Source organism: Myripristis murdjan, chromosome 9 (genome assembly GCF_902150065.1).
Source record: "Myripristis murdjan chromosome 9, fMyrMur1.1, whole genome shotgun sequence".
Classification (NCBI taxonomy): Eukaryota; Metazoa; Chordata; class Actinopteri; order Holocentriformes; family Holocentridae; genus Myripristis; species Myripristis murdjan.
The window spans coordinates 14383951-14405985 of NC_043988.1; the positions used below are offsets into that span (position 1 = coordinate 14383951).

The 22035-nt window shown below is 44.1% G+C and overlaps 1 protein-coding gene across 4 annotated transcripts in view; it reads left to right on the top strand.

Annotated features, from left to right (window-relative positions):
- The window catches only part of mctp1a (multiple C2 domains, transmembrane 1a), a 181992-nt gene that overhangs the window by 153871 nt on the left and 6086 nt on the right, over positions 1 to 22035 (top strand). For all 4 annotated transcript variants that reach the window (XM_030060841.1, XM_030060842.1, XM_030060839.1 and 1 more), the window contains 4 exons: positions 409 to 465; positions 17247 to 17356; positions 18120 to 18229; positions 18663 to 18760. In XM_030060841.1, the coding sequence (XP_029916701.1) occupies positions 409 to 465; positions 17247 to 17356; positions 18120 to 18229; positions 18663 to 18760 (375 nt within the window). The remainder of the gene's footprint in view (positions 1 to 408; positions 466 to 17246; positions 17357 to 18119; positions 18230 to 18662; positions 18761 to 22035) is intronic.

A 22035-nucleotide genomic window follows, 5' to 3' on the forward strand; every position in this document is an offset into this window, starting at 1 on the left:
CATATGCTTTTGTGCGCCGTGATTTTGAGTGGATGAATAGACCATAATCCTCAGCCCGTTTAAATTCAAAGCCAGAGCATTTGCTCACATTTTCAGAAGTGTCAACAAATTTGAACAAGGGAATGTTTCTAAAATTAAATTCTAATTCTAACCCATTCTGAAGCTCATGACACATTAGCACAACGCCAACAGTTGTGCTATCTGCGTGCTTTCCACACTCATTAACAAACTCTCACCAAACATAGGCATAACCAATCAGCTTTAATATGCTGCTTTAGCTGTTCTGATGATGTTAACCCTTTGTTATCTAATGTTTATCTACACTAGCTGCTGCAGCTTACAAGTGCAAACATTTTTATTTCTCTTTTCTCTCTTTTTTTTTTCTCTTTGCGCTGTTGCAACTGTCAGCAAGCCATGGAGGACCTGCTGGAGGATGAGGATGAGGATTTTGACAAAGATGACAAGGTAATTATGTCTTGTGTCAGGGACACACTCACAGACTCAAGCTTCAGCACACATACACGTATACACACACGCTCACACACACCAAAATACATACATGGACATGCATGCAGACACATACACACACGCTGCCTCAGGAGGGTTTGACACTGCCTCACAGACCGGAAACACAGACAAATGAAATGACTCCATCTTTCCTGCCCTGTTCAGTTCTTTTTTTCCTTCACAGCCTGAGGCACAAACACATGTACACAGATTGTACACTACAACCTTTTAACCTTTTCCAAAGTTTTCTCTGCTGATATGTATGCAGCACATTCCTCACCTTTTCCATGTATTTTGCTTTGCCTTTGTCTTTTTTCCTTCCCTTCACATAACGCCATGGAGAATTTACTCAGCTCCTGTTCAGCTTTGGCCCCGTTTCCTGAGAACATGCTCCCATATAAGTGCTTAGTTAGCTATTTAGGTCCATTCACTGCTTCTTTATGTCCCAGTAAAACAGCATCTGGGCTTGTCCAGACACTATCAGGTAACAACAGGTGGCTGCTTTACTGCCTCTGCTCGTTTACACTGTAGAAACAGCTACTGAAACAAATGCCACTGGATAGTATACATGCTCTGTCAATGTTCCACTTGGGGATGGTAATTGAAATGGTACAGCCCTGTATCCGTCTCATATATTTTTCCAGTTTTCGGTGAGGCCCGTTTGAAATGGCCATTAAAACAATTGCTGTTTGATACCCAGCATGGTCAAACACAGGAATATTAAAATAAGAAAGTGGAACTCAGACAAAATTACACTAGATCTGGTATTTCCCCTTGCATAGGACATTTGTTGAAACCCAAGTCTTTCACCATGAAAACTGTAAAGCACTTTGACTGAACGGTTTGGAATCTGAAATTACTTGGGCTGATATTTGATGCCTTACAGCCACACTCCAGCAATATAAAGGTTAGAAGGCTAAAATGTGGTAATTTGCATGGTCTGGTTTGGTAATCTTTTTGGAGGAAAAATCTAGGTGTTTGCAATGGTAATTGTGAAGGCCTTTGACCAGGCAATGTGATATTTTAAAATGATTTTGCCTGAGGACATTCTGTATGCTGAATTTATGCGGCTCCAACCTCTGTTCAACCTCTGCAGGTTTCTGCGGGGGTCGTAAGTGCAAGCCTGCAATGAAAGGGTTAAAAAAACACATTTTACGCCGCAGCCAGTAAGTCAGTCAGCCAGGCAATCAGTCAGTCAGTCAGTCGATGTGCACAGATATATACGTGAGCATTACATTCTCTCCCTCAGTGATGCAGAAGCAAAGTTTCACGGCTGTGAAGTTCCAAGGCTAAAATGCACAGGGGGGCACTGACTGAAGATATGCAGCAAGCAACCTTTTTTACCCCTTCTTCACTTCTGTCTTCCATCACTGCCTTTCCTTCCCCCTCTCACAGCAAAAAAATAAAATAAATAAATAAAAAATAAAAATACAGGCATTTGAAAAGCTGCAGATTATGTGAAATACATTTTCGACTTTCATATTGAAATGAGGTGCACTAGCAGCTTGTGCGGCCTCTGTCAGATTTGGTGCCAAACTGATTATTCCACATAAGAAGGCCTTGCTCTCTGTGCTCACACAGGGCTGGGATGCCGGATAGCACAGCCGCCACAAAGGCTACAATTTACCAACTCTGGCTTCATACATTTTGATCTATTGCTCCCCTCAACTGTTAGCATTTCATTTGAGCTGTAGGGAAGTTGAAAGGGGGGCATTTCTCTTCTTTTTTTCCCTATATCTCAACCCGACCCCCCCCTCAAACCACCCCCTTCACTGAGTTTTTTTTTTCTTTTCCATTTATACATATTCTCTCCCTTTTCCCCTTTCTCTCCCTCAAACCTAGTTAAGTGCACAACAAATGGAGTTTTTAGCCTCAACAAATTTGTTTCTTACATTGGCTGTGAGGTACTGGGGAGAGCTGACACTCTTGTTGCCTTAGCAGTGCTTCAGATTGTTAAGTATGAAGGTCAGGTCAAAGGAGACCTCTTGTATGGCGCAGACCCATAGGGAAGAGACAGGAGAGGAAGAAGAAGAAGAGAGACACAGAGAGACAGGAGAAAAAAAGATTAATAAATGTGCCAAGGCCTCATTTTAATTGAACTTGAAGCATATGTTGCAAGTATGTGCAATCCGTCCCAGATGTTTAGCCCTGGCCATATGCATGGCTCTTCCCAGTGCACCACAAGGCAGCTATTAGCTGGATAACCTTTGCTCCAGAGGCTAAATGGGGTATTACATGGCCAAAAAGTGGAGCACCTGTTTTTCATTGCATGGAGGACCCCTTGCAGGCTTTTTGCCTTGGATCAGCCGCATGTGTTTTGACTTAACAGATTGTTGGGCAGACGTGAAAAGTGTCTTTCTTGTGAGCAAGCACTGATATTAGTCACTTAATCTCAATGAAAGTCCAGCATCTAGACTAATTGATGGGGACGGCTCAGTTGTTAAAGCCAAGCAGGCAGGCACATGAAGGGTGAGAGAATGTTAGACATGGACTATTTTTTTCATCTCCCCACCTCTTCTGTGTGTGTGTGTGTGTGTGTGTGTGTGTGTGTTGACCTTCAACATGGAATGTTGCTGCACCCTCACTGCTTTCAGACAAATACACATGCATGCACACACACACACACACACACACACACACACACACACACACACACACACACACACAGAGCTGCTAAGTCTCATATTCAACAGAGCTGCTAAGTCTCATATTCAACTAAAATTAATTAATAAAAAATAATAATAATAAAACATGATTGCATATTGAAGGATTGAAGGTGTATTTTTGTTCCATTATAAAATAGCAGAAGCCCAATATAAAGATGCAAGGTACAAAGATCTCAGATATTGCACACTAAAAATATACAAAGTCCTTTCAGAGATTCTGTTCAGGTTAAATGTTGCTTTATAGAACTACCAGTACTTGAAGAACCACTTGAACCTCTTCAGATTATATACCCAGCCACACATTGCCCCTGATGGTTGCATACAGGGGCCACTGCTTTTTCAGTGATTTTGTCTTTAACCAGGTGATGAGAGATCAGTTCAGCTGCTTGTATCCAAGATTAAAACCCTCTTTCAACTCAATCTGAACTAGACTCTGAACTAAATGAAACTTAAGCGTGGCTGTAAAATGCAGCCACAGTGTTTTGACACATCATCTACATTCTCAAAGGCTTTATATCTGCCATGTACTGCAAAATGATTTCAATGTGGTATAATAAAGAAGCTTTTTACATTAAAGGAGATTGTCATAGAACTGAAAGGGCTCTTCTGATGTGTGAATCCAACAGACCCCATTTGCGGGACTATAGAGAACCCCTTTTTATTAAGAGTGTAGCATTTATTGTACTTAGATATCCTGTTACGATGTTTAAGAAAGATGTTCCTAATGCATTCAGAAAATATGACTCCATAATGTCAGCAAGGGTTTTTAGTGAGTGCAGAAGAGGTTAAAATCCTTGAATAACACAGCTTAACCTTTTCAAACTTTGTTGCTGAAAATGTGCTGTTTTCAACACTTAAAGTATTACAGCTCCTTCCCTGGATACATGATATATGCCTGTGAAGTTAACCTGGCTGTGATAAATCATCTTTGATATCTAAATAACTGAAGGTCTGTCTGACATTATTTAGGATACATATTTTCCACTTCAGTAGTTTCAAGTCATGAAAACATTAACACCATGAGTACAACGTGAACCCTCGGGGGCATGCACCGTTTATCCTCAGTGTGCATGGCTATTGTTGTAATCCCTGATATACTTTTGAAAACAAACCTAATGTTCATTTTCAGAGCTTTAATATCAGATTTACTTAAAAGAGAACTGAGGCCAGTATCCGGATGCTTAATTTAATCAAATACACAGCTGTAATATCCGAAAGAGAATTCAAGCACTTAAGGAAATATCTACCACATCATAAAGTTGCAATTCATCTACTTGCTGTTTACACTGTTCTCTTATATTTTTAGTGATTTTTTTCATCCAGTAGAATGAGATTATGTGCGAATAGCATGGACCTTCTGTGGCAGGATTTGGATGATGTATCCCAGTCTGTCACTCAACCACCTCAAACCCCCAAGATAAACCATATGTTTTGTTTTGTTTTGTTTTTCACTTATTTGTTTACTTGATTTCTGACTTACTTACTTATTTGTAAGACGATATTTCAAATGTGTTCCTCTGTACCTTTATGTCGCAATCTGTTCCAATACAGCTTGGAGTGATATTGTGAGACTTAGGCAGGGTGAGATAGTAAAAGCATGCAGCTCATTCCTGTATTTACAGTATTGGCTGCAGGGGCCACAGTGTGCGATGTAGCCTGTGATGTCTGCTCACACCTATGGGCTTGCTGTCCACAACTGGCATGAGGCAATCACCTTTAGGCTCTGTGGGTGTGTGTGACGTATGTTTGTGTATTTGTGTGAGGGTCTTGTATGGTGGCTCAGCTGTATGATAGTCCTGCCTCCCGGAGGGGGGGTTTACAGAGAGGGAGAGAGAGAGAGAGAGAGAGTCTGAAGGAGTGAGGAGATTACCCTCACACGGTTGGCTGGTCACTGAAGCGCTTGTGCTCCGCTCAGCTAGGCTCCACTAGCCTCAGGAGGACCTGACACAGATAAGATACACACTGCAATCATGTCCTGCTCACGGGCGTACTGCTCACTGCTCTCTCTCTCTCTCTGTCTCTCTCTCTCCTTGTCTTCTCTCTCTTTCTCCCTCACATACACACAACATGTACCTTAAAAATTACCTCTGACACCTTCTAAGCAGATGCCTTCCTTCCCTTTTATCCTTTTTCTCCGTAGTCCCCCCGTATGTGCAGAGTAGAGAGTCAATACTATTTGTAGTAAACTATTTTGTAACTCTGTAAACTTGTTCTACTGTACAATGAAAATACCCCTTTTGCCATTAATTATGGACATAATGCCTTCAAGGGATAGCTTGGATTTTTTGACTTGAGGTTGTTGAAGTTACAAACCAATAGTGCTATGGTTCTGTGGGCATAACCTCAGGCAGCAAGTCTTCCGGTTTCCCCAGACAGCTACAGCAGCAGCAAACAAGGTCAACCACAACAAACACAGCACAGAAAAAAAAAAAAAAAAAAAAAAAAAAATCAGTATTCACAACAGAATACACTATATTTCATGTATTTTTGCTGCTTTGCTGTGCTCTCAGACCACTCCTTACTTTAGAACCATGTTGTCTAGTATTACTATGCATCAGAGCCTATAGGCAGCCTGCGTGGTGGTGTAATATGCAGACGTCAAGATCTCCAGCCAGAAGACTTGATGCCTGAGGTTCGGTCCATGCAACATTATACTGTTGGTCAGTAACTGATAGAACCATATGTTAAAAATTCCAAACTATCCCTTTGAGGTATCTCTCATGAACCAGCAATGAAATCTGCCCCATCCAAGACCAGGGTCAAATAGTATTTGCAGAATTGTGTTTTTGGACTGTTGCTTTTAACCATATTCAGGCACTAGACAAGTTGGAATTTTGCCATATTGGATGATGCACTGCTTGCCAGCAAATTTCATGCATAATCATGTGTTTCTTGCTTTCCCCCTCCACATCATCATCATCATCATCATCATCATCATCCACCTACAATATTTCCTTATCCTTCTCTTCTAAAGTGCTGAAACAGCCACTCCTCCCTCTGCTGTTTTCACACATACATACATGCATGTGCGACCATGCACTTTATACAGACACATACACATTAAACAGTTTTTCCCTGAGCTGAAAATTCACACACACCTAATGTCTACCCTATAATACTTAAAACTGATGTAACATTTTTAATAGTTAAACCCTTTAATGTAAAGAAGTTGTTATTGAGGTGTTGTGAGTGAGTGAGTGTGAGTGTGAGTGTGTGTGTGTGTGTGTGTGTGTGTGCCCATGTGACATGTTGGGCCATCTGCATCAGTCTGATAGAGCAGTGTGTTTATCAATGGTCTGCTGGCAGGTACATTATGGTGTTAACTCCTGGCTAATGCCTTGGGTGCAATAGCAGCACACCTATCCCATTCTCATCCTCGAGGCCTCATGGCCATTTGCAGCTTCTGATTTCAACACATCTCCCTCTCTCTCTCTCTCTCTCTCTCTCTCTCTCTCTCTCCTTTTATCAGTCTGCTCATCCCTTCATCTTCATCATCCCTCATCCCATCTCTGTCTCTGCTCCCTCTCTCTCTTTCCCTCTCTCTTTACAAGGTGATGTTAAAATATTATTCCAATCCAATTCCTGTGCAGTTTGTGTCCACATGAATCCAGGAAAAGACAGTGCGGATTTGTAATATATATATATATATATATATATATACACACACACACACACACACACACACACACACACACATACATATGTATATATATATATATTTTTTTTTCTTATCTCCAGATAGCATATGCAGCTCCACAGCACCCTCCTAAGCCCCAGCACCTCTGTCTCAGTCCCAGTCACGGCACTGTGTCGATCACTCAGATAGCGACATGCCATAATGTAATTGGACTAAACAGTGCACTGGGAATTATATCAATGCTCTAAAAAGAAGAGGAAAAAAAAGTGTGACTGAAATGTTGTTCTGGGGAGGCTATTGAGCTTGTGATGCAGCGTGGTTGTCCTCAGGTATCAAGGGGTTTTTCAGCAGCTGAGGAGAATGGGAAAGAGAGACGGAGGAGAGGGAGAGAGGGGAAGAGAGGGAGAAAAAAAGTTTGAACGTCTGTTTTCTTTTCTTCTCACCGCCTGTGAAGGATGAAAAGCGTCACGCTGTAAAAGATGCTTTTGACTTTTCCGCCTCATTTTTCTTCCCCTCTCTCTCTTTCTCTCTCTTTTTTTTCCGTTGTTCAGCGGAGACGCTGGTAGGAACTGCATTTTAATCATGTTTGGCTAATAGAGGGGGGAATGAAAACAAAAAGGAGGGTGAAAGAGGCATGGAGGGGTATTGTCTCGCTATGCAAAATACACCACATTGTTTGTTTGTTTTCCCTCTCTGTCACACACATACATCAGGTGGATCATCTCTCTGTATCTCTATTCCCTCCAGATACATATCTTTCTCTTTGTCTTTTGCCTTCTCTCTCTCCCTGACGCTCTCCTTCTCCTACTCCCTTAACTCGTTTTCTTTTTCTCTAGTTTTGCTCTTTGTTATTTAACCCTTGCACCTTCATTTCCCTGGGTTGTAAAAGGAAACTCTTACTGTAATCTATCCACAAGGACCCTAAACCAGGCCCCTGGGAGGACGGCCGACTGCCTGAAAGCCATATCCTCGAGGATATATTGGCTTCCTGGCACTTAGAGTGGATACGAGTGATGGTGGTAAGTGTGTACGTGTGCGGGTCTGACGCTAACTCCTAATGGTGTGTGTCGCTGTCTTCCGGCTTCCTCCTTAGCTCATCGTCTGTCCGGCGGCCTGCCTCCCGTCCCGTCGGGGGTTTCTGTACTTGTCCCCTTGTCCTTGTCTGACTGAAACACACACACACACACACACACACACACACACACACTGCACGCGCGGCCCTTGCCTGCACCCCAGCCCACCCCACCCCAAAGCCCCCGTCTCAGCCTGCCGTCTCAGGTGAAGGTGGTGGGGGGTGCGGCTCCAGCATGGAAGGCTGCTCCCATCTCTTTGTGTGACTCCCCTGTAGCACTGTTGACTGTTAATAGCACCAAAGGGCGATGTAGAATGAGGTGTGACGGTGTGTGTTCACTGCACTCGCCTAGTGGGACTTAAAGGCTGTGAGGTACCAAATGGTGACATGGACGCAAGCGCATTAATTGTTTTGGGATAGGGAAATAAGGCATCTTTGTCATTGTTGCCATACATTTTTCTAAACATAGACTCATGAGATTTTGTTTTCTTTTTTTTTTTCTTAAGCACCACCAGTTATATTGCTCGTATACATAATCACTTTAATTGATGCTGCTTGTCTTATGACCTGAAAAATTTGTAATTGCATGCACTTAACAAATTAGCATTTTCTAATGGGGACTCTGGGAGCCTTGGGTGTGCATTTGTGTGTGCATACATACTGCGTGTGGTTTGTGTGTGGGTGTGGGTGTGGGGGTGATTTGATGTGTGCTCATGAGCACTTTTCTTTAAAACTTGCTACAGCAGCAGCAAAACTATTTCATATTGCAGCAGCAAATCCCAACGCTCATTATGCCTAATGCGCCAATGTCTACTCCACCAACTGTTATTGTTCTGAATCACATACACAAGATCGGCTGAACCAACTGAACTTTTTGACTGATGAACTATGCATCAAAGACACTGAGACTAGCACTCGCTGCACTGTAGGTGAGGAGTTCCTGTGTGTCTCTGAACCAGCCAAAGTAACTCTCTTCCAGACTCTCAGCGAGTAGGATGTTGAAGATGGCACACACTCAGCCCTCCCGGTCTCTCATTGGACAGAATCTGGAGCACAACACTTGACAGTGGTGTCGTCTGAATTTGAAAGTCAGACATGTTAAGAGGCAGCCGCCACCTTTTCTTTTAACACGAGTCATAAATCTGTAATGAGCACGAGAGGATGCATATTTTATTTACTTTTTTGAAGACGTGATCCCCTCACTTCATAGCGATGCACCCGCGTTCTGTCTTTTTTCGTTTTTTTCGTCTTTCTTCTTCCTCCAAAACAAGGTTTAAAACAGTGAAGCCTACACATGTTTCTATTGCCTGTGTCTCTCTGAACATGAATATGTAATTAAAGGTATGCCAGAGTTAGCATTAGTTTTGCAGTGCAAGGTGATGAATCAGGTGTAATTAAGCCTGGAGAAGAGTAAGACTGTCATGATTACTGAAAACATGAGCAAGCATGCTGCTGTCTCAGTAATGATGCATCTTGCTTAAATAAAGGAAACATTAATGTGATATAGTGTAGTTAAGAATTTTTTATTTAGAGAAGAGAATTGAATAGAATAGAGTAGAAAGGATGGATATATCAGCTAATATCAACTTTAAAACGCAAAATCTGTATCTGTCCAGTATTATTTTTCTGTTGAGTGTGTATGTGTGATGTTTGTATTTCTTTAAAAAAAAAAAAAAAAAATCTTAGCCTGTTTTGCTCCCACATTTGTGTTACAATTCTTACAAAAATGCATATTGGAATTGGCCGTTATGGGTGGGAAGATATCAAATGATGGTTTTGGCCTCAAAAAACATATTGTTTCATCCCTGTAGAATAGAACAGATTAGAGTAGAGGAGAACAGAGCAGAACATCTTGCAGATCCATAGTGTACCATTCAGAATCAAAAAAGGTCACATGTCTTTAAAATGGATTGTTTTTGTAAAGAAATTCCCTCCACATTGCACTTCATGCACAGGATATACAAGTCAGTTTATGAGTCAAAGTTTCCTTTTACTTTGTTCTTAGAGCGCAGCCCAAAAACAAAATAATATAGCATGTAGACAGTACAGCTGTTGTAAGGCAGGCAGGCAGACAGACAGACAGACAGACAGACAGACGGGGAGATGGGCTGGAGGAAAGCAGCTAAACCAGGCCAACAGAGGACAAGAGTAATGGAGTCCCATTCATCACACACTGCCAGGCTGGATCCTGGGAAGGACAGGGGAAGGAGAGCACAGGAGCAGGGGAGCAGAGGTGAGGCAAGGTGGGGGAGAACCGGGCAGGGGGGTGCTGTGTGTGGGTGTGTGTGCGTGTGTGTGTGTGTGTGTGTGTTCAGGGGGTGCTTGAGAAAGGGGGAGTGATGGAACACAGGAGTTGAGGGGTGGTAGTCGACGATGTGCGTGTGTGGCGGTGGTGGTGTTTGGGTCATTTGTGTGTGTGTGTGTGTGTGTGTGTGTGTGTGTGTCTCCGACCTTGAGTCTGATGGAGTGGCTGGTGTGGTGGAGGTGATGAGGGGCCCCAGGGGGAGATGGGTAAGGGTGATCAGTGGCAAACAACCTCCTGCCACCCCAGACACATTAGAGGCACACACACACACGCACACACTCACTCATAACACCAGAAACCTCTCTCTTTAGGATGGGAAGCAGAGGTCAAACCGAAAATAAGCCACCTCCACCTCCTTTGGTCCCCCCCCCCACCCCCCACCCCCCGTCTCTCTCTCACTGTCTCTCTGTCTCTCTCTCCCTCCCTCCATCTCTCTCATTTACATATGTGTATATTTATCCTCGCTGTGGGACCAGGTGAGGGTGAAGAGACTAATTAGTACTAGAGAGCATTGTGTCTGCTCGGTCCACCTTCAGCTGACAGTCTTAACTGGAGTTTGACTTTGGTTTTGTCAGAGCAACCCTGAGTGCGCGCACAGCTTCTCAAAGACGTACACATCACACAGACACACACGTGCTCGCGCTCAGCTATTTGCGTCTGTGGGAGTGGAACGCCCCTTCACATCTTACCCTGGCCTCTGGGTGTGTGTGTATGAGCCGCTTGGTGAGGGCGAGGAGAGCACGCCGAGCATCTGTGCCTACTAGTTAAACACATATTAATGTGTTTATGATGTAAAAAAAAAAAAAAAAAAAAAGAGAGAGGAAGAAGGAAATTGAGATGTATTCCTCACATTTGCTCATGGATTAGTTGTTGGATGGAATAAATTGTTTATTTAAACCACAGTTTCATAGAGGGAAAAAAAAAGAAAAGAAAAGAACATCTGCCTCTTTCATGTGGCGTTGGCGAGGTGCCAGGTTGCATGGTGGTAACTGAGGCTGGTCGGAGTGGAGGGCCTTTGTCTTTTCTTGTTGTCATTCCCTGACAGAAGTGAGATGCTGTTCTAGGGCAGTGGTTCTCTCACTATTATTTTTATTCCCACAGGGGCCCCGTGACTCCCAATGGGCAAAATCTGGGCCTCCCCGTTCCCCAGCGGAGGTGGGATTCAAATACACATTAGCTTTCATTTTAAGACCAGTAATTGGTCTGCAAATCACTATTGTAAGAGAAGGGTTTTAAATATATCACATGAGGTGCACTGCAAAAATGCCCATCTTTACAAGTCTTTGGTTTATTATTGTCTTTAAAAAAGTTTCACTGTTGTAAAAAGATGTGATGAGGTCATTTCATTTTTTTTTTTTTACCCAGTGCAGTTTGTCCTGTTTTGGGAATTTCCTTAAGACAAATATAACTAGGAAAGTGCACTCAGTCGAATGCAAATCTTCACCAGGCGTATCTCCCCATCGCCGGCGATCCAACTTAGGTGACAAACCATCGCTTTTTCACCTACAGGGAGAAGGGAAAATACGGAGGAGGTACATGCGCATTTCAGTTTTGAAAGGTTTTGAATCGCGGCAACCACGAGAGGTCCTTGATCATACAGTCATAACTACACAAAACATTCAAGGCTGATAGGCTCAGTAGTATGTGAAATTAGCTGCAGACAGATACACACACACACACACACACACACACACACACACACACACACACACACACACACACACACAGACAGTAATATCTTGGTATAAGGTGGATGATTATTATATAGCATCTAGATAATATTAATTAGTTAAAGAAAATTCTAGAAATCAGTTCATTTGTATTGAAAACAAGAGAAATCCTCTCACTTTAGCAGAACATTTATTCAATTCTCAATAAAAAAAAAAGAAAAAAGATTTTATTCCTAATTTCTAAATTCAACTATACAGTTGAATAAAATTGTACTAGAATGAACCGGGAATTGAACTAGTGCCACCAGTGCATTAATGAACAAGCCATTTCACATGTAATTGAATCATGTTGTTCTTTATCAATTACCAAATTACACTTTTTTCCCAGTTTGTAATAACCTAAATAAAAGCTTGGCCAAATGCAGTGTTTTGTGGGTAAAAACACAACACAGTTGCTTTACAGAAAACAGTGCAACTAGTTTCAAGCATACATACTAATTGTATGCGCTGTTTGTTATTCTGTCATTCTTAATTCTTACATGGGTTTGGAAATTGAATTGGTGTCAACCCTAAAGCGTTCCCCGGCTCGACTCAACTTTACAATGTATTTTTTTTTTTCCTGGGGTGGAAATGGAAGGATGCGCGCTCTATCTGCAGTTACAAAATCAACAAGAACACTTTCAGATGCCCTCTGGGAGCCACATATTAGCATCCTGTCACATTTTATATGACATTTCAATTTTTACTGTGCTGCCAGAGAGAGAGAGAGAGAGAGAGAGAGAGAGGGAAAAAGAAAAACAGACAAAGAAAAACAGGTGCAATTTTAGCACAGCAGCAATGAGCAGCAGCCACTTGTGGTTCAGGCTCATTTTGTGGTGTGATGGGATATATGCTGCTACATTATAGCTGTTAGGTTTATCATTTTTATGGCATAACCCAGCAGGGAGAACAATGTGATCGGAGGTTAAAACAGTCTCAAATGGCTCTCTCTATTTCCACCCAGTAGATATAGGACAGATATTTGAGTCCATAGTAATAGGCTAAGTCCTCAGTGACCTCTCTCTTGTTTAGCTCTAGGCCTTGGGTCAGTGAAGAACAAACTGTCTTTGCAAAGTTTACAACTGCTCGCTTTGCACTTTTGCATATACTTGGCGATGATGCTTTCTCTCCAAATGAGAAATGGGAGCAGAGTCAAGACTGCGGAGACAATGTGCATCTCTCCTTTGTTAAATATTTAATAATGCGTTTAAAGGAGTTTACCGCATTTGTTTACCACAATTTACCACCAAGTGCAGTGTGGTTAGCCTGACTTGGCTGTTTGCATGTGTGTGTGTGTGTGTGAGAGAGAGAGAGAGAGAGATTGTCCCTGGGTTCTCTCTAGTGTCACTGAAGGTTGTTTCTCCTAAACACATGCAAACAGCTCACATCACTTTAACGAGCCTCTACTCCTTTATCTCCCCTGATGGGAGCTCTCCCATGGTGCGACCTGCTCCATATACTTAAGCACAAGTTGGCTCAGCGGTAAACTGATGAGCGCATGGCTGACATGTCATTTCACACACACACACACACACACACAGACACACACACACACACAAACGATGATGCAAGCTCTGGACATAACCACAAAAGATGCAGTTATTGGCTTTACACGGAATGCACACAATTAAAATGCAACTCCCTGCCAACAGAGGACACAAACTCACTAAATATTACCTCAACCAAACTGATGAGAGTTAACTGATGTCAGAAAGTTTCTCCCTCACATAGAAGCCTTTCATTCACCGGATACACAGATCGTCTCAGTGCAGTTTGTCCCAAATACAATCGTTCATTGTTCCTCTGACTTCATCCTGAACTCACATCCTACTGTTGAGTGCCACTGGGCCCTACGCTGCAGATTGGAAAACAAAGAGAGGAGATAACGAGAATGAAGGCGATATGTGCGAAGGCCTCAGTATTTATGCTATAGAACCTCTGATACACACCGTGCAGAGTACAGTAATTAGACCCAAAATGGTGATATAGTTTGTACGCTGACTGTCCTGAACACTCTGAAAAATAAACAGGATCTGTTTTTCCTGTTAAACCACTACTGAGGAAACAATACCCTTTTTCGTGTTTTTGATATTTCTGGGAAAATTTCCATCAAATGTTCTGCTTTCATTTAATGTCTCTGCTGGAAATCTGCTGGATTCATTTCAGAATCAGAATCACTGTTTTCCAAGTGTAATAACGGCGCAGGAATTTCTCTCGGTGCTGTTGCAGTGCAGGGACGCAAGAATAACTCACATAGTGACGTACAGTAGGCTGCAGGCACACAAACGGCAGCAGGATGTTACATTTAGTGCAAGTTCATGTGTGTGCAATAGATACAGCAATAGTAAAATATACATGTTTGTCTCTTAGATGAAATCTTATTTTCACAGTCAGAGTCTGAAATAGCAGGTAAATCACACTGCAGGTCAGTTGCAGCAAATTAAAACACATGATGCTAAACTCATTAGACAGGACTATTACAGTGTCTGTCTGAATGATTCAAGTCATGATGCATCATCCATCAGGACAAAGTTACTAGATGAGGTGCTGGGATTTGAAGCATACTTTGAGCATTAGCATAGCTGCAGCTGAAGCCAGCTCACAGCAGAGTCCTCGTAGATTTCGTTTTATTAGCCCGGCCTTCAGGTCTCCAAACAAACCCACTTAGTCTTCCTGACAGACACTGGAAGAGACAGACAGAAATACAGGTCCTAAGTCTCCTGTAAAGACCCCGCTCTGCTCTCGAGTGTGGCTGGAAGCCGGTCAGGCCTGGAACACCATGTTCTCATCACGTATCACATGTGCGCAGTCGAGTTTTAACACACACTTACACACACCGGAGAAACTGTGTGCATTCAGAACATAATGACAACATGAGAAGTCCTTGATTTAACCTATTATACAAGTGATGTATCCACTCCACACTGGAGCTGTGTAAGCGTGTGTCTCAGTAAGCTCAGCTCTGCTGGTTCAAATATTCCCCCGTTTTTTTTCCCCCCCAGATGCAGCTGAATATCAAAGCCAATCTCTGCTCCCTGAAATATAATAATATATACAAAGACTAGGTACCAAGTGTCTATCGTGTGCCGCTCGGTGCAAACTTGTGAACGAAATTTAACAAGCTTTTGACCTTGACAGTGATTTGTGAATGCCGCTGTCGTTGTCGTCTGCATTCTGTGTATCAGTTCCTTCATGTCAGTGATGACATTACAGGCTCAGACAAAAAGTCAAGGTCACAGGGGGAAAACAATAAAGCAAAAACATAAATAAATAAACAAACAAACAAACAACAGCAACAATATTAGTAATGATAAATAAGAAGGAAATGCTTTTAGTGTGGGCCCTCATCTTCTAATCAATGACAGGATATAAAATAGGTTTTAGAGCCTCACAGCGAGACCAGGTGTTCTTATCTAATAGCTGTGGTGTGTGAGTGTGTGTGTGTTTGTGTGTGTGTATGTTAGGTTCCACTATAAGAACAGGTTGCCTGGCTCCATATGTGCGCAGTGTGCGGGGGAGCTGGGAAAACAAGGCTCTCCATGGCCCTCCATGTTATTGCTACCTCCCGCCTCTCCTAGCCTTGTTTGAAGACAGGAAATAGGAGTCAGACCGCGGTCCGAGGGGCATGTGGCAATGGTTTATACTCTGATGACCTCTGACCTCTCCTCTCCACCCCCGCCCGCTCTCTCACACCACTCCCCTGGTCCTCAAACGGTCTCCCCCGGGTCCGGGCCCGAAAATAAAACAGCCTGACCCGGCCCAGCCCGGCTCGGCTCGGCCTAACCCAGCCCAGCACAATAGACCCCGCACCCTGAGATTTGTTTGAGTGAGCAATGAAAAACAGATGGACTCAGAGGAAAGGATTGAGGAGCGGAGGAGAGAGGGAGGAAGAAAGAAAGGGAGTCTTGTAAAATATTTGCGAAGAAAAATAACCCAGGGACGCTGTCTAATTATATCTATTTGTCTTGTGTGGTTTTTCTGGGGAGGCCATGTGGTCTCCCTGCCTGCTCCATGGTTCATTTTTCACATTATCTGATCCTGGATGGGGAGCAGAAAAAGGAGGCGGGTATGGGGGGAGGCAGTGGGGGGTGTTTTTGGGCTCACTGGGAGGGTTTGAGGGGTAGGGGGGCTGGCTCCTAGGAGGGAATTGTGGTAAAGGCCTCTCGGGTCCAGAGGGTTTTGCGTCTGTGACTGCTCTACTGTCTTTTTTCGTATAATGACAGGGATTATTCAGAGTTATACTTCTATAATCTAACAATATCCATCCATCTTCATCATTAACATGACTATTGCTGTACATGCTGTCTTTTTTTTTAAGAAAAGTAATCAGTCATTGGTTTGCCCGCTGAGGTTATGCCATTAGCTCTTCTTTGTGCCTAAGCTTTTAGTTGAGTCTAACTTCATCTTGTAATAAATTTCCCCTCCTTTGCCAACTTGTTAGATATCCCTTGCTATTGTTACACTGCAAACTGACCAGCCGTGAGCGGACCCCCGGACTCTGTTGTCACTTAATTCTACTGGTAACAGATATCCCTCCTTGTTATGCCTCCTTTTCTCCTCCAAGCATGCCCACCAACCACATCCAACCAGTCTGCGTGTTTATGTCCTCGCACACCCAACCACTCTCTATCACTCTCTGTCACCTCATTCTGTCTAGATCTGTCCTGTCCCTGCCTGTCAGTCAGTCAGCAGGCAGCTCGTTGACTGTTGCATGACTTCTTATCTTCTTCACTTTGTTCCAATAAGAGGGGATTGTAGATTCTCGATTGCCTGTCGGGTTTGTGGTCTTCCACTCCCCCTAACTCGCAATGCTCCCAAGTTCTCAACCATCAAAAGTTGAAAAGGAAGAGCTCTTCATGGTGGGTGACGGCGTTAATAAGGATGATAATGATGTCACTGCTGGTGACATCATCACAGTGTGCCAGCCAGCAGAACAAAAGAGGACTCTGCCCGGCCTTCCTAGCTCCCTTGGCAGCAACAGAGGGAGAGAGAAAGAGCATCCAAAGATTGACGTATCCATTCAGCTTTCAGTTTAATTCTGCCTCTCTATTCACATATTCAAATTTTCCTGTGTGCGCTTTGTAAGGAGGAAAACATTTTGATTTGTTCTGCCGACTTTATATCTCTATTACTGCCTGGAATGAAAGCACTCCGTCAGTTCAAGCAGGATATCCGGTGATTTGGCTCCCCTCGTCAAGTCTTTGACGCTATTTAAAATGTATTGTTTTCACAAAGACGCCTGTGCCCAGCCTCTGTCTTCTGTCTCCTCTTTCTCTCTCTCTCTCTCCCTCTCTCTCTCCCTTGCTTTCTTTCACCCTTCGCCTGCAACTCTCTATCTGTCCTCTCGCAGGACTCGGAGAGAAAGGGCTTCATGAACAAGCTGTATGCCATTCAGGACGTGTGCATCAGCGTGCAGAATGCGCTGGATGAAGTGGCCTCCTATGGCGAGAGGATAAAGAAGTGAGTCGTAAGCCTGCTCCTCGGCACCCGGCCCGCTCGGCTCGGCTCGGCTCTGCTCCGCTCCGCTCGTCCCACTGTTGTTTCTCGGTGCCAGGTTGCCCCGCTTCCCCCTGCCAGCATGACACCCAGCCCTGAGAGACAGACAAACGGGCTGTCTGTCTGTCTGTCACAGCTTACTTAGCTCCCTCGTGACCCCCAGTTAGCTGAAACACTGTACACACTCACACAGAAAACCACGAGTGTCTGCAAGCGCATGCATATGCATCCTCACACTCTCATTCTCCCAGATCCATACAAGGCACAGGCAAGGCAGGGAATTTCATTTGGATTGAAATCGGAATAAGAAAAAGTGCACCAGGCTAAAGGTTGTTTTTTTTTCAGGCATTTTAAAAGCATTTTAAATTAAACCGAAGTGCATGAGACAGAGTCAAAAATTTTCTTTTCCACTGCTGAGGACCCTCCATTGATTAGATACTGGGTATTGCATTCAATCATAGTCCATTTTCACCCTGCAGTGCTGACCTGTAATGCTTTAGCTGGGCTTTCTGTGATTCCATTTCCTTGTGCCCAGTTTCAGCGAGTGTGATGAATTTGTAACCAGACTAGTTCAGGGCAGTCTAGATCAGCTTGTTTTGGTTCTAAAGTATTAAAATGCCCTTTTGTGACTTTCTCCCTCTTTCTTTTTCTCAGCCTTTTTTGGCCAGATTGAACTCTCTTGTGTCTGCTAACTTTTTCCATTCTTTTTTTTCCCCTCTGTTTCCAGCACATTTAACTGGACTGTGCCTTTTCTAAGCTGGCTGGCCATCGTGGCTCTCGGTGTGGCCACCATCATCATCTACTTCATCCCTTTACGATACATCGTACTAGCCTGGGGTGAGCTCGAGTGGTCTAGCGCTGTGAAGTTCACTCTTAATAAAATATAGGAAATTATTAGGCTTAGAAGAACATTCTGCACAAAAAATGTCCACATTCATTTTACTTATTGTATATAGAACATTGATTGCTGCTTTTCCATATTGTGAGAGAAAGCATAGAAAATGTAATAACTGGTTTCTCAGGTGCAATCTCAGGGACTAAGAACTGAAAAAAACTTGTCCATAATGGTTTCTTCTTGGGCTTTAAAGACATTCAAAAGGGGCGTCCTTGATGATGTACAGTACTACAGTTTACATTCAGCGTAGAGAGGAACAGAAAGAGAGCACAGCAGCCATGAAGGCTATAACGACATACTGTATGTACTAATGAACTTTCCTTTCTTCCCCTCCTGCTACCTGCCCCGTCCTCCTCTCTCCCTGTCTCTCTGCAGGGGTGAATAAATTCACAAAGAAGCTGCGAGACCCGTACACCATCGATAACAACGAGCTGCTAGACTTTTTGTCCAGAGTGCCCTCAGATGTACAAGTGGTGGGTGAACTCTCCACTTTCATTTATTTATTTTTTTTAAATCATTTTTACACCACGTCTGTCATTCTCACGTGGACAAGGGCCAGGGCTCCTTCTATTATCCCTTCTCTCTCTTACCCTTTCTTTTTTTCCATCTCCTTTCTCCTCTCAGCCTCTGGCTTTGTTCAGAGATGACTGCTGTATTGTTTACATACAATTATCTGACTTTCCATTGTTATATCATGGAGATATTTAACCTAATGGTTCCAAAATCCTTCCCGTGTTTTCACATGAATAGCTCACTGATCTAATTCTCTCACCACATACAGCACTGGGACTACGTAAAAAGATAACAAGGTTAAGTGAGTTTAGTGCCCAGCATATAACTAGGCTGATTAACTCCATACACGCACACATGGTTAGCTGTTGTTTGCCAGCTATGCTAATAATTAGAACAGAATGTAAACCAACAGTTAACCAGGCTCATGCGGTTTTGCTTCTACATTAACCGTGAGATCAGATTAACTCTGCAGCTGAATAGCAAGGACGCTTCGTTAGGTAAAATATAGGTGCACAGCGGTGCTTGTGTGTGTCTTTGTTTTGTGTGTGTGTGTGTGTGTGTGTATTAAGTCTCTAGCGTCCTGCACTGCACAGGACAAGGTGCTGTTTAAACTGCAATTAAGCGGCAGCTTGTGAAAGTCGTGTTATCCGGCACTGATGGTGTCCGCTCTGGCTGTTAAGCCCCGCTGCGTTGAGTTCAACACACACGCATAAACGCACACATGGGCACGCACACAAACACACATGCATGCAGACTGCGGCTAAACTAGCTGGGGCCTCTGATCCATCCAATCCCCTGCCACATCAGCACCGACACACTTCCTCTTTGATCGCTTGTTGCCCGCGACCTCTTTCATCTTTACAGGGTCATAATCCTTGCTCCCCTGCCCATGTTCTCCCCCCTCTCTGCCCCTGTTTGGTTTTACAGTTTCATAGTGTTCTGGGGCCTGCTATGGTGATAGACGCTAGGCAGGTAGTCATTGGGCCAAATGAGCTCAAGCTGTCCCCTCTGGTGAAGTGCAGCCACCTTACACACCTGGAGCCTGGAGGGCCGGAGAAGTGGAGGGGCCCAGGCTCGGCAGGTACGAGGCCTTTACAAGGGCCCTAATGAGGGCCTGCTGGCAGGGGAAGTGGGGGGCGGACATGCTGGTCTGGTCTGGTGCCCCTGGTGCTGGAGCTGTGCCTACTGTATAAGTGATACTGTAACTGCTACTGTAACTGTTTATTGCTGCAGCTGCTGGAAGGGTTATTGTTGCCAGGTTTCTGTGACAGTTCGGAGGCGTGCGGAGAAATGAGAGTGAAAGACTGATGGGGAAGAGGAAGGAAAAGGATGGAAGAGGTGAATGAAAGGATGGAACCGATTGCTAGATTGAGGTGACAGGTTCATTTTGTAGGACAAGGAGTCTCATTTGTGTAAAATAAGAAATGATGAACAGCGCCATTTAGCAGTGGAGTGCAAATCTGAAGGAAAAGGAGACGATATATTCAAGTCAGTCTTCACTGTAACACCCAGAAATGGGGGAAATTAAATTGTAACTCACTGCTCAGCCAATCAGTACCGAAGTGAGGCCTGCACCGATCACTCTCTGACTAAATGCAGAGATTAGTTTGCAGGCGAGAGAAACCTTGCTGTGAGGACGTTGGCTAAAAATGAACAAGAACGTTCTGCTCTGCGATGCGTCCCGCCGCTGCCTCCAGTGCTGGGTTCACCTCATTGCCTGCCCCTGCCTTTCTGGGTCACAGTGGCCTGTGGGGACTGGGCCCTGCAGGCTCTGCGGTGCTACAGAGAGGTGCTGGGGTCCAAATGGTGTGTCCCCTCCTGGGCACGTGTCCGTGGTACCCGTTGGCATTGGTTCAGGGGCCCACTATGCCTGACACTGTGGATGACTAATGGAGTGCTATTTCGGGACCCTGGTGTGACCTACCACACAAACAAACACACCCCTCCACACACACACACACATATAGATACATCCCCTCTCCCAGCAGTGGTGCGTGGTGGGTTGGGCCTCGTTCAGTGTTCCGCATCATTTGGAGGTGCTTCAGTGCAGCCAGAACTGATGAGGTTCTAATGACTTTATATACAAAGGGCAGCCACAGCGGGCCAAAGCCCATCATGCACTGTATCGCTGTGTAGCATTTCAGTGTCACTGTGGAACAGCTTTGGTACACAGTTGTTTTTTACATCCACGTTGGGTGATCCAGTCTCAAGTGGACAGACATTCAGGGATTGTCATGCATCTTGAACACATCTGCGGTGATTTAATTTGTGATCAAGTTCATATGTCAGAATTACTTCTGCTTCTTAGTTTGATTCCTCTGTATCTTATTCTAACTCCCTTCCATGTCTTCTGTCTCCTCACTTCTATAGTCCGTGCTTTCAATATCTTTCCAATTTTCTCCACCCATCCTAGTTCTTATCTCTGGCCCATTAGTGACGCCGTTGCAACCAGCCTCTCTTTTTTAGCCAGGCTGCCCGAGCGAGGTTGCCCAAGGATGTCGAAAGTCCCCAACTGAGTTGGTCTGTGAGTGACACACCATTGTTAAAATGTGCGTGAACGAAAATCCAGGTAGAAAATTCTGGTTCTGGGAAGTCGAGGACATAACAGCTTAATTCCTGGGAGCCTGGAGTCCTTCACCCACTGTTTCCAGCGTGCAACAAGTGCTAATGGACTCTGCCTTCCTGCAAGGAGTTGACTGAACTGCAGGAAGGCTGTTGAGTGGGGACCAGCAGATAATTATCGCCTCGTCTTTTTACTTCCTTTCACAAAGCAAGTAGGTGGTGTTCCGAGCGCAAACGGGTTGGTTTGAGACCCGGTGTCCACTTGTGATCAGATCACCCAAGACAAAGGACAAAGTGTGAAAGGTGTCTCATGGTTTGTTCATCACCATCTGTCCCTTAGACGTGCATGCAAGCCTTTATGTTTTGGACATCATACATTGAGTACGAAGCTGACAGACAGTTGCTTGGCAAGCTGAAATCCCATAAAGGGGATGGCTCCAAATCCGGTTTGAATTCTCCTCAGCCCTCATCAACAGTAAACTGAGCTCGAGCTACACGGGCCTTGTAAACCAAGCGCTCCACATCACTGACACAGGGCCCCTAACAGCACTGTCAAACCTCCTTTAAAGACCAAATCCCTACTGGTGCACAGGCTACTGCAACCAGCACCGAGCGCTCACACTTAAACACAGAGTTCCCTTTTTACCAGCTGATCAGTTTACTTAAGTCCTCA